We start from the raw sequence: 17,559 nt of genomic DNA, 5'->3' as shown, positions 1-17,559 counted from the left end.
CCAGATTTTGACCAAACGATTGACCCAAGTCAAACAATGATTGTTGTTAACTTATTGTCACGACGTTTATGAAGTTTTCTGACTCCTCTTGTGAATTTATTTCAAAACAACTAGAAATAAATCTAGTGACTCCTTTTTGTTGGAGACTTTTATAGAGACAACGCTGTGCAGCAGCCTGTTGAGCGAGCACTGAGAGCAGCTATTAGCCACCGTTAGCTTCTTCTGCTTCCTCAGCGCTGCATTCAGTCCGACAGTCATCAGCTCAACACCAAACCTTCACCAGTAGTCAGAGCACAGCAGACCCATTCCACTCCGTGTTCACACTGCAACTAAATCACACATTTGTAAAGCTGAGTAATGCCGTCATCAATGCTCGCTACTCCAACTCCTGACTAACTCACCACCAGACTGGAGGGGGGAGAGAGCGTTAACATAAAGAGTCAGTATATGTAAAATGTTTTTTGAGCATTAAGTCATGTTATAATGTTATTCTCTCGTCAAAAACATACCTGGAGTGTTGCTTTGATTTTTTCATAAATGCTTGAGAAATCCTTTAATTTCCACGACTGTCCAGCAGCAGTTAGCAAACATTTGGTGGAACTACAGTTTCTGACCTTATCATAGGAGCTACTTTTCAGAGTAACACTGGTAAAACATTATTAAAGAGTTAACAGAGGAGTCATGCTGTGATGACTTCCTGATGGTAGTTTTTAAAGAGACAGAGGTCCAATTTTAAGTCATTAAAACACAAACTCAAATTTCTTTTAAGTCAAGTTTGATATTTTTAATAACAACTGAATGCATTGTGTGCCAAGAAAATACATAATACTGCCCCTTTAAAAATCCTTGTTTACCCAACTCTTGGAGTTGTAACAAAATTAATAAAAACTTAGCATAGCTTACTACTGTAAGTTTCTTTTAACAGCTCACACATTTAAATTTAAAATCTCAAGCAGGCAAAATGTATTTGACTTGAAGAATAGAAGTTAGTAGACACAACTAAATGTGGCTCAGATGTTTTTGGCGGTGTACTTAATGTTGGCTGGTGCATTTATGGACCATAAAAGGTGGGAGTTCATGGCCTTGATGAGTTTATTGAACATGTTTCATTCCACTTTTTGGTTGTTTGGTTATCACTGATGGGAGCTGGTTAAAGGGAAACATGGTTGACTTCGATCAGCTGACTGGTGCATCTTTGAAAAATAAACATAGCATGTGTTAGAGCTTACAGGAACATGACTCAGCAGTGGACAAGGAATTACTGTGCTTGACTGCAGTGATGTTAAAACTGTGTTGCAAGTTTAGAAAGTCATGTTGAAAGAAGAGATTCAATTCGTCAGCCATCGGGGTCGATGCAACACCTCTCACAACCTGCAGCACACCTCATCAGTCCTGAGGTTCTCGCTTCACTAAGCCACACACACACACACACATACGCACACACACACACACACACACCCCCACACACACACACACACACACCCATTAAGTCCCCCGACTAATATGTCTGCGCATGTCAAATCACCATAATTAAGCATTATTGATCTCAGATTCAATTAACTTTATTAACGTGGGTTGCACTGGTGATTAGAGAGGGTTGAGGGGGAAGCAAGGGGGAAGATTAGAAGATCTCAGCGGGTTGGACAACTTGAAGTGTAGAACGCTGAAATTCACTGGGAAAGGTGTGAGAAAATTTGTCTTGGGATGACTGGAATGTTGTGGGTTTTGTTTCACAAAAATAAAGAGTGATGTTTCTTCACCTCTGGTTTTTCTCCTTCTGTGGAACACACACTCTCTGAGAGAAACAGCTCGGTCTAAGCTGAAGTGTAAACAGGCAGCGCTGACGTGCCTGTGTGTCTGATAGGGCTGTTAAGTGGTTATATAAGCATGATAAACGGTTTCCTAACATCATAACATCTGCAGAATGCTAAAAGATTTCCTCCCTTTATGGGCAGACAAGAACACAAAGATACTCAGCTTCGTCATAATTACAAGGATTTTTGATATCAGTGGAACTCTAAATGTTCCAGGTTGGATTCTGTGTGACAGAATTAGCAGAGATTTAACTTTGTAGTTTGAGTAGAACTGACTAAAATCCTTGCAGCTTGAAAAGAGTTTGCTTTTCTTTTTTACCTTCTTTTTGCTCTGCTGAGCCTGATTCTCCTGAGTTTGAGCTCCAACCTTCATCCTCTCTCCTGCTGACTGTTCATCAAGAATTCACTCCATCTCTCTTTGCACTAATTAAAAGAGCACCTGCATACCCGGTGTGTTTGGCTCGTTCTCCTGCTGTTTGTGTGCAGCGTGCCTCTCCATGTTTAGCTCTGGATTTCGGGTTGTGGTGTTGTGAACTCTTCATTCTGGGCCAAAGCCAGAGGCCTTCAGGGGATTATTTCTGCAAGTCTTTCTCCTTCTTCAGTGTTCACACGTATCCGTATCTGTTATTTCTTCTTCTCTTGGTTTAAATCTCTGAACAAACACTTCACTACTTTGTGGCGGACAAGCAGCTTTATTCATGTTGCATTTTCCAGTGTGGAGCATCAGAAATGCTTTAGATAGGCTCGACAAAATAACATATTTTCCTGGATGATAAACTGTCACAGTCATTATTGTGCTAAAAGAAAATGTTGTTTTGAGGTCATTTTCAAGTAATGTATTGATATTTGCAGAATAGTGGAAGTTTGGCTTCTCAAAGACCAATAAACTTTCATTTTATAAAGAACACACAAGAGTAGAACTGAAATATATTTGAAATATCCCAAATAAAACAGGACAACCTAAAGCAGTAAATAAAAAGGAAGTAAAAACTACTTACAACCAAAACTACAAACAAAGATGCCCTTCAAAAAATATGAATCATCAGAATGGAAATTATGGATCTAACTATAATTTATCATCTGCTTGTTGTGACAAGCTTAGTTTTGGCTCTCATGGTGAAGATGAGTGAACTTACTATTTATGGACCCATCTACACAGGAATATTATTTATTTATTTATTTATTTATTTATTTATTTATTTATTCCATCTGAAATGTGAAGGTTTTTAAACATTTGTGCCCTGTGTCCACATGGAAACCTCTTATTAGTGCACCCTAAATATTATTTTTTGAAAATGGGTTCCACAGTGAAAAGTTTGCGTATTACAGGTCTGCTGTGTGATCGGAAACATTTTGGGAAATGGTTTGGTGTGAATGTTGCTTTATTTAATTCCATACAGGTTTATTTTTTTCAAAGCTTTAAATCTGTTAGTTATGGTTATTTTCTTCTTGCAGCTGATGAAAACACATTTAAGATAAGAATATTACATTGGGTCAGCTTTAGGTCGGCAACCTTTAAAACCATGAGAACTATTTTTGCCTTCAGACCAAAAATTAATTTGAGCCACAAAATAAACATAACTCTTATTTTTATGAGACCCACTATTAGAGATATGTTTAGATATTTAAACTAAATAACAACTTTAGTTCTACATTCAAGTTTAATATATTTAATCTAATGGGACAGTCAGTGTGTCAAGGAAATAGTGTCACAGTTTGCAACCTTTTCTATGAAAAATACTTAATGAAAAAGAATGTTCTTTACACTTTTATGTGATTCTTTGCAGAATGTTTATCCATATATTGCATGAAAATGATTATTAAGAACTGCTAAAGCTAACATTTTATAATTATCTTTGCAGTTTAAAACATTACCTAGTTCTATCCAGCCACAGTGGAGGATCTACAGAACCACATGCAGCTCCTGACCTCTCAGACACATGACCTATAAAAACATTGTTAATACAAAAATGTGAACTTAGTAACAATACTTGCCTAAAGTTTATTTACAAAAGGTGCTTTTAGTCTGTCTATGTTTTAAAATGCTCAGAAATTTGTTATTGATATGAAGCCTGGAAAAGCAGTCAGAGGGATGAATAGATAGGGAAATCTGGAATAATTGTTATTAATGAAGAATTTTTCACACTTTGCAATATTTTTAAATCATTGTTATGTTTTTCATTTTTGACAAAACTGCATGGGAAGTTTAGTCAGCAACAGAGCATTATTGAACCATTTGTCTAGGATATAAACACACCAGTCAACAACATGTACTCCTGATCATCTTTAGTGAACAGTTTGTTAATGTGTGAATGACTGAAAGAGAAACGGAGGAACAGAAGAAAATAAATCTAATAAATAAATCACAGTTTGATCTGCCAGTATCTGCTGAAGATGACTGATATTGATCTATGACTGAGTGACCGGTGCATGCTCAGTAAAATATCAGAGATTCATAAAAAAAAGAAAGAAACAAAAAAGATTTTCTGCTTTGATATTACATTAAATAATTTAACATATTAAAGCTGCTCAGATTATTTGGTCAGAGACAGCATACAGTTGGGCCTTCACTTCCAGCCATCGGCTGATTTGCAAACCTGCTCCCTGTTTTGGTTTTGAAATTAAAACATTTTATAAACTGCAATTCTAAAAAGGCTTAATAATAAAAAAAGTCAAGCACAGCCAAAGGAACCAAAATTCCTATCAATTTATTTTGTCCTTTTTTCAAATGATATAAATCTCTAATCACTGAAGCCTCTGTTCATGGCCTTCGTCGACCTTACAGAGATTATTGTAACAGTTTAGAGACATTCACCAAGATCCAAAATCCTCACACGCCTTGGAAAATTCTGCTGTGGTAAATTCAACTAGTTATAGCTGAAAAGCTGATTTATTTGCATATGGAAAGGAAAAATGTTATCAAAAATGAAAACAGTTTTTTTTTTCAATCAAGTTTTTGTAATTGTTTTTGCATTAAACACTACAGTTTACATGAGCTTCATTTGTACAGAGCTTATCGGCTATATGACTTAATTTCCAATTCTCTTAATTAGGGCTGGGACTTTAACACATTAATTTTGATTAATTAATCACATAGATATTAACACATTAAAAATGCTCACACTGTAATGTCTCTCTCTCATTTTATATGCAAAAGTCCAGAGGGGAACCTTTGCATTCTCCTGTTTCCGGTACACTCCTAAATCTGACGCACTAGCAACATCTGTAAACAACAGTGATTGATGATAAAGCTGCTTTACTTGGCCCATTGGAGGTTAATTATTGCTTCAAAAACCAATCTGACTGGACGCTGGAAAAGACTATTGATGTGTTCAAATTGTATTGAAAGGAGCTAGCCTATCTGTAAAGCTATTCAAGGTAGCATCTCAATGGTAAATATGAAGCAGCAGCACAGACGTTCCCAATGCTAATGTTAGCGTCCAGAGTTCAAATATCTGAAGAAGTTCCATGAATGATCAGGAGTTTCTGAAACACTGGAAAGCTCTATGTATTGAACAACATTTTACACCAGAATAACAGATTAGAAACAATACATATTTTTAATATGGCTACTTATCCCATATTTTAGCAACAAAAAGGTTCTTTGAATTGCAAATGTTCCTAATTTTGTCATTATATCCTTTTCTAAAGACTGTGATTAATTACAGACTTAAGTAAACTCAATGTAAAATTTTAAGTCAGACCCGTCACTATTCCTAATACATTTTAACTAAATTGTATTATTTGTATCTCTCAAAATCAAAACAACAAAAACTTAAACTTCTACTATATTTCAATAAATGTGTGTTTATAGGCAAGTCATGTAGTATTTGGTTATGTTCTGTTAGCCTGCATTATCTCTGTCAGATTAATGAAACTAAAATAACATATTGCATTGTGGGGCTGAGTGCTTTACACAAAGGGACTCACAAAGATAAGGGAAAAAGTGTGAGCTTCACGATCCTGCAAACACCTTCCACATTTAAACTGAGGACGACTGGGAATGGAACCATCAGCCTTCTAACTGAATATATATTCTATCTTCACAGTTGTGAATGTAGTGGAATAAAATGATAAACTTAATAAAATAACAAAATATTCCAGAGTGCTTCAGAAAGAATAAGTCAAATGCCACCACAGTATTATAAATTTTAATACATAATTTGTAACTCGTTCTCATCTATCTTAACAAACAATTTTAAGTCTAATCCAAAGTTTATCATACTTTTGACTTCCTCCTCATTTCTTTCTTTTAAATATCACACACTTGCAAGAATGCAGATGGCTGCAGAAACATAAATAAACCCATGCTTCATTCTCATCACACAGGCGTAGCTCGTTGGAGCTGCGCTGTGAGCGTTAAAGGTGATTCCGCAGTGATGTTTGTCCTCAGCTGGAGCGCCGAGCCGCTGCGTTCCACTGTTTCCTCAGTCACAGCGTTATTCTCTTAAACAGCTGTCGTTTTGGCTGATGCAGAACAGATGGCATGTACATGAGGGTCTCCTCGGCTGCACGTATGTGCAGGCGCCGGATGTGTCTCTGAGACAGAAGGAGAAAGAGAGAGAGAGAGAAAGAGAGAGAGAGAGAGCAAAAGAGGGAGATATGGAGAGAGAAAGAGAGCTCCTGAACAGGGTGAAGCATGAAAACACCATAATCTGTCTATTGTCTCCACCAGTGTTGAAAATCCAGCAGAAATGGATCATTGCTGTTTTGAGTAAGCTGTATTTCAATGCCATAAAAGAAAATTTACATAAATGCATCCAGCCGATCATGTGTCACGTGACCCAACAATTTTTTTTAGAAGCTGTTCATAGTAGCGTGTTTAACGCCTCTCAGATGGATCCTCATTGTGAGACTGAATGCTGGAACAGATTGCATGTTCAACAAAGAAACCGAATGCTTGCCTGCAGGCAAAAAGTTGCTACAGTACAACACATATTGTACAACTGGTGTGTGTGTGGGGGGCTGTGCGTGCGTGCGCGTGCGTATGTGTGTAGGTGTGTGCGTGTGTGTGCGCGAGTGTGTGTGTCTGTGAGAGACATGTAAGGGACTCTGGGATATCTGACGCTGTATGCATCTGTTTATCTCACGGCGCTGTTGTATCATCGCCGATGGCAACGGAGGACCTGACAATGACAAAGGCGCGTCTCTGTCTTGTTGCTCATGCAGCATCAGCTCATGTTCAACCTCACACAACCTGAAGAGTTTCCTAATAGACACTAGCTGGCAGCCTGCACCACTGCTCTGTGTGTTCACACATCTGGAATCAGACTGGAACCATTTGAAAATCCTGAGTGGAAAAACCATAATGTGCAAAGTTCATTTAACGTTAGCAGAAGAAAAATCTATATCTGTTGTTTTGAAAAATCATTTTATAGTGTTGCATATCTCCCACTATTTTATTTCCAGGCTGGATTCTCAGTAGAATGTTTTAAATGCATGTAAATGCAAAACATGTCCATCAAGTGCAGCATATGTCAAGTGCAACATACACCTATTCCTCAGTCGCTTCACAGTTGTCCTCTTTTCACCACAGACATGACTGATGCAAAGAAGTGATTAAAAAATATTCTGAGTACTATATTTATTATTTAATTGCCCACTTTTATCAAAACTTTAAGCACATCTCACTGGAGGACTCATCAGAGCAGCATTTCAAAACAGCTGCAGATTGTAAAATAGTGGAATGATGTGTAGATTTTAAATTGATTAATTTAGAAATGAAAGATGAGATGAGCAGAGGATGAATTATAATTTTTAAATGATTTTTTTTTTTTTTAGTTTTTTTTTTTGCCAAGCCAGCAATGCAGATTGGTCTTTTTGTCACCATTTTCTTTCTCCTGCATGAACATTTCTATCTGCTTTCAGCATATGGATTTGATTTTTTTTTACCCATTCAGTCTGCATAACCTAAGCATCTCTGGTCTGCCAGAACGGCATGTAATTTGCAATGGCTATAGTTGACAGTAATATTAATAAAAATAGACAGGTTTTTTCCACTAAGTCCATGCATACAGATTCAGGTAAATGTGGATAAACTGCATCAACACATGGAGATGATTGGTGCTCTGAAGTTATCCTCGGAGCTGTTCTGGTTTTGCATGTCTGTTCAGAATTAGAAACATGCACAACCTCTGGTTCATACACATTTAACACCCACATAGCATTGTGAAAGCACCCCTCCATGTTTACATATACAATTAGATGAATGATGACCCGTAACAGGACCCAGTGGTGGTCACAAACCCACTGGGTCCACATGCCCATTTTTTTTGCTAAGAAGTAGAAGAAGAAACACTTTTTCAAAGTGTTAAAACATACAGAGGTTTAGGTATGCATGTTACTGTGTTTGTTTGCATTCAGCATGAGCATAAATCATTTCTCATCTGATGCTCTTTGTGACTTTTATAGCCTTAACAACAAAAGTGAACATCCAGAGATTTACCAAGATGCGAGACTGTGATTTGTCTTGATACATATTTTTTTCTGTGTAATTTCCATTGTAATATTCTTAAACTAGAAGGATTTGAATATAAATTGAAAGCTTCAAGCCCTCTCCCTGAAGCTAAACTGTAAATAATAACCTAAAGTTTTTTTTTTTGTTTGTTTTTTTTTCTTCTAATCTTTGGTAATTGAAGCAAATGGGTTTTACATGGAGAGATTTGTCTTAGGCAAGCATACATAAATTTTTTTATATTATTATTTACGAGGTGGCGAAGGCTGAGCGGTGTAATGAGTGAAAATGCATGCTTAATTTAAATGGCGAGTGTGTCTGTTAGTGAATGCATTAGAGTCTGCAGAAGACGCGTAAGACATATTAATTGACAGACAGGAACCGCTGTCTCCGAGGTTGATACAAGTAATTTATTACTTCAGAAACGAATGCCACCGCCAGAATGTGCTTCATTAATTTCAAATTTAGTTTTAATTTCAAGCTGTTGCCCCTTGTGAAGAATAAGGTGGCAAGTTATGTTTGAGGAGACATTTTTCCCTCTCCTACATTTCATCGTTCTTTTTCTATCCCTCAGTTTCTCTGTCTTTATTCCTTTCTCACCAGTTTATTTCATGTAATACAGAATTCAGGGGCTGGAAATGGGAGAACGGGGGAGTGACATTTTAAATGACTGGAAAATAATGTCTGTGTAAAAGTGTAGCAAAATAAATACTTAGAAAATATAATGTGTTTTCAGGGAGATCCTAACAAAGTTCTGTATTTGTTTTGCTCTCTTTGTCTGAACAGCTTATGTCCCCGACGATGAGAAGGAAGTAGCCTTGTTGGATGAGGACCTTGATGGAGAAGACTCTGCTCAAGAAGGAGAGGAGCCTGCAAGCAAGCTCCTATGTCAGGACAAGGATTTCCTTTTCAAGGACAGGCCAGAATCCACTGGCATTCACGACTCCCCCAATGCAGGGGACTTTTCTGGTCAGGACCTGGACAGCGAGTCTCACCTGAGTGAATCCTCAGACAGAATGTCTGATTTTGAAAGCTCCTCACTGAAAAACGAGGACGACGTCCTTCTTTCTAAAGACCTTTCTAACGAACTGTCCCCCTCCTCTTCAGCCGTCATGGTTGCAACCAATGCTGCCGCCTCGGCAACCGGAGACGAGGCCATATTAGCTGCAACAAGTTCTGTGGCTGACAGCCTCGAGAAAATGAAGGCGATATACACATCCTTCCTGAACAATTCCTATTGGTCGACACTGAATCTGAACTTGACTCAGCCACCAGCAGAAAAGCCCCCTCGTAGTCACAGCAGCAGCAGTAGTAGCAGCAGCAGCAGCAGCTGTGGTAGCGGAGGCTATGACTGGCACCAGTCCGCTGTGGCTAAAAGTCTCCAGCAGGCTTCCCAGAACCACCACAACAGACTGAGCTTGGTGCAACATCCTACAGTGGCGGTGACAACGGCTTCTGCAGAACCTAACCTCTTCAGCACTGTTCAGCTGTACAGACAGAGCTCCAAGCTCTACGGCTCCATATTCACTGGTGCCAGCAAATTTCGCTGTAAGGATTGCAGTGCTGCGTACGACACTCTGGTGGAGCTCACGGTGCACATGAACGAGACGGGCCACTATCGTGACGATAACCATGAGACAGACAGCGAGGGGGCTAAGCGCTGGTCCAAACCCAGGAAACGCTCCCTACTAGAGATGGAAGGGAAGGAAGATGCACAAAAAGTACTTAAGTGTATGTACTGTGGACACTCCTTTGAATCCCTTCAGGATCTCAGCGTCCACATGATCAAGACAAAACACTACCAGAAAGTGCCTCTGAAAGAACCTGTTACACCAGTAGCTGCCAAGATCATCTCCTCTGCTCGAAAAAGGGCCCCAGTTGACCTGGATATCCCTAGTTCGCCCGACTCTAACGGAGGCACCACACCGAAGCCAGCCTCGTTCAGTGACACTAATGACATTCTGCAGAAGATAAGCAACCCCTACATTACACCTAACAATCGCTATGGACACCAAAATGGTGCCAGCTACGCCTGGCAGTTTGAATCCAGGAAGTCGCAAATCCTCAAATGCATGGAGTGTGGCAGCTCGCATGACTCACTGCAGGAACTAACTGCTCATATGATGGTGACAGGGCACTTTATTAAGGTTACCAATTCTGCCATAAAGAAGGGCAAACCAATTATAGAGTCCCAGGCCCCCACATCCAACTCTTCAGTTGAAGAAAAGGTCCAGTCAGTACCCCTGGCTGCCACAACGTTCTCCTCCCCACCTGCCCCCGTACCTCCACCGACTAGCATCTCACCCATGGCAATGGTTGTGGAAATTAAAAAAGAGGAGAAGGAAGAAGAATGTACCCAAGAGTCCAACATCATCAATGCCAATAACCACAACAAAGATAAGAGGACAGAAGTGGAAGACGAATCTGAAGAGAAGTTTGATATTTCTTCAAAGTACACCTATCTGACTGAAGAGGATCTGGATGAAAGTCCAAAGGGGGGGCTTGATATTCTCAAGTCCTTGGAGAACACAGTGACCTCAGCCATCAACAAAGCCCAGAATGGTGCTCCCAGTTGGGGTGGGTACCCCAGCATCCATGCAGCCTACCAACTTCCAAACATAATGAAGCTCTCTCTTGGCAATTCTGGAAAGAGCTCTCCCCTTAAATATATGTTTAGTGGAGGAGAGATTCTCTCCCCTACTGGCAAAAGTCAGCCACTGATTTCCCCTCCCAGCTGCCAAACCTCTCCACTACCTAAAAACAACTTTCAAGCAATGGAAGAGCTAGTTAAAAAAGTGACAGAGAAAGTAGCTAAGGTAGAGGAGAAAATGAGAGACCCTGGTATGATTACGAGTGATTTACCTCTGAGGCGAACCACGCCCTCACCCTGTGTCAGTGAGACAGAAGATCTAATCCGAGGAGAGTCACCCAAAAGAAACACTGCAGGAGACTGTAAAACCCCAGAAAATACAAGTGTAGGGGAGGTAGTACAAGATGGAAAGGGAACGAATGAAAAAGATTTTAGTAGTAGTGCTTCCATAAAGGAGTCTGGGGAGAATGGTGTGGAGCCCACTGCTTTAACACCCCCACTGCCTGCCTCTCTGTGTGGCAGCACAGCTATTATCACAGACCATCCACCTCCTGAACAGCCGTTTGTCAACCCTCTCAGCGCTCTGCAGTCAGTAATGAACGTCCACCTGGGGAAGGCTGCTAAACCGGCCCTGCCCTCGCTTGACCCCATGAGCATGTTGTTTAAGATGAGCAACAGTCTGGCAGAAAAAGCAGCAGTGGCTTCCTCCACCCCACCAGCACACACCAAAAAGGCTAGTAACGGTCATTTAGATCGCTACTTCTACCAGCAACATCTCAACAATGACCAACCTATAGATCTCACTAAAGGAAAAAATGCTGATAAAGGAAGTAATGGTGGTTCTTTGGGTTCAACTACACTTTCTTCTACTAACTCCACCCCATCAATTTCTCCCTCTTCTGCTGTCACTATGACAAAGGCCTCCGCTACGGTAGCTTCCTTCATGTCCACGTCACCTTTGAGAGAAAATGCCCTGTCAGACATCTCTGACATGTTGAGAAACCTCACAGAAAGCCAAACTCTGTCCAAGTCCTCCACGCCGACTAGTCAGTCTGAGCGCTCTGACATCGAAGGTGCCACACAAGAGGAAATCGAAGATGTTTCACCTGCTCAGAAGCGCAAAGGCCGCCAGTCCAACTGGAACCCTCAACATCTCCTTATATTACAAGCCCAGTTTGCTTCCAGCTTGAGGCAAACAAATGATGGCAAATATATGATGTCTGACCTGAGTCCACAGGACAGGATGCACATCTCCCGTTTCACAGGTTTGTCAATGACCACAATATCCCACTGGCTGGCCAATGTGAAGTACCAGCTAAGAAGAACTGGTGGCACCAAGTTCTTAAAAAACTTGGATTCAGGCCACCCAGTGTTCTTCTGCAGTGACTGTGCATCCCAGATTCGCTCACCGTCCACCTACGTCAGCCACCTGGAATCCCACTTAGGCTTTCGTCTTCGCGACCTGGCTAAACTTTCCGGGGAGCAGTTGCTCAGTCAGTTATCGCAGCAACACCATCACCAACATCAACGCCACACCAAAGGACTCTCTGAAAAACTCTTCTCCAATCTCCACCCGTCCAGCCACCCGCTGCCATCTTCCCTTCCGACCTCAGTACCAGTATCACTACCAATCTCACTCTCCTCGTCCTTAACAACGTCTATGCCGTCAACTGAATCTCCATCTTCCTCTCCTGATGATGATGAAAGTGGTGCGGTCTACCAGTGCAAGCTCTGCAACCGGACATTTGCGAGCAAGCACGCTGTTAAACTTCACTTGAGCAAGACACATGGGAAATCCCCCGAGGACCATCTGATGTATGTGTGTGAGCTGGAAAAACAGTAGCACTGGCATGGAACGATGCAAGACTTTTACAATGCAGCTCAACCTACTGCTGTGCCACTCTTTTGAGTTAAAACTGATGAAACTGCACAAAGATGCCATTAAACTACTGCTAAGAGTGTTGGCACATTGTTTCTTTTTTAAACTTGAGTTTATTTGTTTCTTTTTGTTTTAGTTATATGTGAGGAAGACCTACTCCAGTCCAAATCTCTTGATTTAACCTCTCTTCTCTGACTAAAGTAGATTCATACTTGAAGCATTTTTAACTAAAAAGATAAAGTTAAATGAAAGTATAAAATAGATTCTAAAATGGCAAGATGAGTTTTTCTCTATTTAAAAGAAATTAGGTTTATTGATATTTTGGCTAAGCTGCATGCATATCAATAAAACAATTTTGTTAAATATTTTATACCTACATCTGGTGCAATTTCTATGTTTTGTGTTTTTAAACTCCTGTCTGCATTTTATTATTATTATTATTATTATTATTATTATTATTATTATTATTATTATTATTATTTCTATCCATGAGTCATCATTTAAAATTAAACCTTGTGGGTACTTCAAAGCATAAAAATATAAGATTTACTGTACATTGTTTTTACATTGCTTGTTTTCTAAACACCCACAGTGAAGAGTCTTAAATCCCAAAGTTTATTATAAAGAAGATTCTTCATTAAGTGTAAGAATTTCACCCTAAGCTTCATTTTTTTTTTTTTTTTTTTTGACTGGAAAATGCTAACAGGTTTTAATACAAACATTGTATGGAGAAGAAATAAAATGTAATATTTTGCTTTGATTGATCAGGGACCTATATAATTCAGGTCTGTGTACTATATGTAAATAAAAAAAAACATTCAGTTAATTCCTGTTTAAATTATGCATCATTTCTATATTTTTTAAGTTAAAAGGATTATGGCTATTTGCTGGTGCACACTATATGAAGACAAACTTGTTTTGCACAATAGTTTTATAAATGTGTTATGTATCTGAAAATACAACAAAAAGGGAGGTAAAAGTGGAAATCTTTTTACTCCCAGCTCCTTCTCAAACAATTAGAATGTTTTTTTTGTTTGTTTTTTTTAGAAAAAAAGAAAAGATCTGAAACTGCTCTACACAAGCCCCCTGTATGAACACTAAAAATATTAAAAGTTGTACAAAAAAATCTTACTTTATGAATATATTTCCTGTATAAACTGTTATTTAAAAGCACTCTTGGTTGTTTCATATTGTTGAATGCCTATATGATTGGTCCTGCTTTTTTTTGTTCTAATTACTCTGCAGTGATTCCACACTGCAGCTTTATCTTTTTGCGATATGAAAGGTAACCATGGTTACACTAACCTCTTGAGTGACAAGTTCTGCTACATTTTTTGGCAGTTCATTTGCTGAAGTAACTGACATCTGCCAGATAAATAACAATAACAATAATAATAATAATAATAATAATAATAATAATAATAGTATAAAAAAGTACTTATGTGTAAAATATTGGCATGTAAACAGCACAGACACTGTTATGCATTCTGTGCCGTTTCTCTCTCTCTCTCTCTTTTTTCCATTTCATTCTTTGGTTTTCTGTTGTTCTTGACAATGAATCCCCATTATATGACTTCGTATAACCTTGTTTTCTACTGCAGCATTAAAAAAGAAACTGTTTTTTGCAATCATGTGCGTGTGTACATTCTGTGTGTCATGGCTATCAATTAGGTGTATGCTGTGCAGTCCCTAATGAGCACATTAGACTGGGAGTGTGTCAGCGTCTGTCTGTGACGAGCTGCAGACTAGTTTACAGTGAGTGGCAGCAGCAGGGCCGTGTGGGACACAAACACACACACACACACACACAGCCACACACACATATTTAAACATGCAAACAGAAACCATGATTTTTGACTTGCCTGTAGCTTCCTCTATTGTGTTAGTGACTTAAACTGTGAGAAGCCAACAGATGCCTTCATAGACACCAAGTCATAGACAGACAGACAGATAGACAGACAGACAGATAAACAGATAGATAGAATGTATCAAAAGTTTATAACATGTCATTGTTTCACAAAATGTAAAAAGCAGATAAATTAGACTTTTAAAATCATTCATGACATTACATTTTTGCAAGAGCTTTCACTTTTACTGAAGTTTGATTTGATTAAAATATTTTTACTCAGTTACGTTTGAAATCTTATAATGAGTAAAAACAAATATTCAATTTCATAAAAATAAAAAAAAAGCACTATAATAATCACAGTGACCGTTCTGCTGTAATCCTCCTGATCTACAGAGGCTCTGGCTCAAGTTTGGAGAAAAAGAAGAAAACCCCATGCTGGACTTAAGGGCATAAATGATCTGATTAAGTCAGATCATTTATGTCATGATCTGACATAAATTTGTCATAAAAGTATTACTGATTACACTTTAAAAATTATGTAACTTTGTGTTATTGAAGCTAAAGTTATTAAAGCTAATTTCAATCCTGAAGGGGTTAATTAAAGGCTGAGAGAAAAACTAATCAGTTTAATCAGTAATACTTTTATAACAAATTTATGTCGGATCATGATTTGTTGGTTAATGTCAAGTTGTCATAACAAAGACATTTTGAATAATGTCAACTTAATGTCAACTTTGTATTAAAAGTGTCATGATTTACCATATGACACTTTATGACTGTTGTCATAAATATTCATGAAGGCTTATTCATGTTCATGACAGGTGTTATGTCATGTTTATGACAGTGTCATGACAGTCTTATTCACAACCCATCAAATAAACTGTTACCAAATATTTCATTCTGTTTGTGTTACAGGATTACTTATGAAGTTGCTCCTGTAATTAAAAATAGCTATTCCTTTGTGAAATCCGCTAGAAGCATTTTCTTCTGCTCATAGAAAAGAAACAAAGTAACTTTTACTTAACGTAATCTTTGAGTTGAGGTTCTGTTTTACTTTTATTTGAGCAACATTTTACACTGGTAACTGTACTTTTATTTAAGTAAAAATATTATCAAAGTAACTGTACTTTTACATTCTTTTTGTACTCTGTGATTCAAACCCAGGACCCGGCAGCTATACATGCTCACCATGATGCAGTCACACTGCAGTTGGTGAAAATGATGAGTTAGAGAGTTAGACAATATGACAGGCTACTGCAGACAGACACCAGGTCAGGTACTGCAAGTTTTCATATAATATACAAACCACTATGAACAATATGTTCATAATTCATATATATAAAAAATCAATTCAAAAATGGTTGGAGATAATGATTCACACAGCATCCTGGAAACCCATCTGTGTGTGTTTAACACACAGATGGCTTTTCAGTTAAACACTAAAAAGTTTTTTTGTTTTTTTCAAATATGGATTTCAAAATAACTTCAACACTTCGTTTTCTTATCTCCCCCCCCAAAAAAAAATATATTGCAATATTTTGAATTTGACTAAAATCAAAACATTTTAATTAATATACAGAATTCATTCAAAAAAATTAGAAGATTACTGAAAAAAACATTAATTTCAAGAACTTGATCACTAAATCAAATACATACTATAGATTATTACTCAGAGATGGATTTTTGAAAGCCTTTTTGTCTCTTAGTGATGACAATTTTCCACTTACAGTTTATAAAAACACAACATAGTAAAACAAATAGACTATTATCAACAACATTTATTGCAGAACTCAAGTGTCCTCTCTGCTTCACTGTCAAATCAAAATCAACTAATAACTCCTCTGGATTACATGAGAAATGAATTCATAAAGACCTGAATGGTTTTCAAAAGATAGATTAATACTGTAGATTAGAGATAAGAATTGTATTTTGAGTCTTTTTTTTTCTCTCTCTCTCTCTCGTTTCTGCAGGTTAACAGAAAAAAACATTCTAATGCATGGGCAACTACACACATTACATATGCAAACAGCATCAATAGCACCCAATCTACAAGTCTGGAAACCTCCACATATACACACTTAAAACCCAAATAAAGCACTCACACACACATGCACACACACACACACACTCACATACACACTTTTGTCAACAGCCAGGTACAGAGACTTCATCCACAGTGACAAGGTGCCACAGTGTGTGAAAATGTCAGCCTTCAACAGTGCTGCCTGAAGTCTGGCACCGTATTTAAGGCTCTCATTAGCTTCAAAGAAAATATGCATAAGACTGAAGTGTAAAAAAGCCATTTTCTCTCTTCCTGTCCTCACACCCATTGAGCAAAAGCAAGGACTTATTAAGGTAAGAAACAAGCAAGCAGGAAGCAGTCGACACACATCTTAGCTGTAGTGCTTCAGCCTACAGCTAAGCACTTAAACAAACCATGAATCATATTTGCATCGTATTCATGATGTGCCCTAAAACTTGTCAAGTAAACAGAAAGAAATTAACCCAAATCATTGATATCTTATATGTTACAAAAAAAGACGTATAATAATGTTACTAATGCTACGTTGTTTTAGCATCAACACTTTGATTAGCACATGAACAATACTCAGATCACAGCACAGGTGATCTAAAGTTTGCCAAATAAATGTACTTATGTTGGGTTTTGAGAAAGTGTTAAATTTATCTTTGACACAAGTCCAACTTTCTTCTTCACAAAATGTAAACTAAAAGATTTTTAGCAGTTGGAGGATTTTTCTTTGTCATTGGTTAAAGACAATGAGATATTTGTCCCTCTAGCGATAGACTCACGTGTTTGTTTTGGTGATATCTGGCCTGCCATATTCATTCAAACCAAACCAGAGTTCATTTTAATTAAACCAAGACCTAGGTTTGTTGGCAGAGTAGAGTTTTTTTTTTTTTGGTTTCCATCAGAGTTGGATGGTGCATTCACACCTCCTCAAACACAAAGGT

At 38.2% G+C, this 17,559-nt stretch overlaps 1 protein-coding gene across 1 annotated transcript in view; it reads left to right on the top strand.

The window, feature by feature from the left end:
- Positions 1–12,822, top strand: part of LOC103143968 (teashirt homolog 3) — a 43,361-nt gene extending 30,539 nt beyond the window's left edge. Inside the window, exon 3 of the mRNA XM_007560700.2 lies at positions 9,055–12,822. Coding sequence (XP_007560762.1) covers positions 9,055–12,701 — 3,647 coding nt within the window. The 3' untranslated portion in view covers positions 12,702–12,822. The remainder of the gene's footprint in view (positions 1–9,054) is intronic.
- Positions 12,823–17,559: the final 4,737 nt, after the last annotated feature.

This window comes from Poecilia formosa, unplaced genomic scaffold (assembly GCF_000485575.1).
Source record: "Poecilia formosa unplaced genomic scaffold, Poecilia_formosa-5.1.2 Scaffold119, whole genome shotgun sequence".
Classification (NCBI taxonomy): Eukaryota; Metazoa; Chordata; class Actinopteri; order Cyprinodontiformes; family Poeciliidae; genus Poecilia; species Poecilia formosa.
The sequence above is the reverse complement of the archived record's forward strand: the minus strand, read 5'-3'. Positions and strand labels throughout refer to the sequence as shown.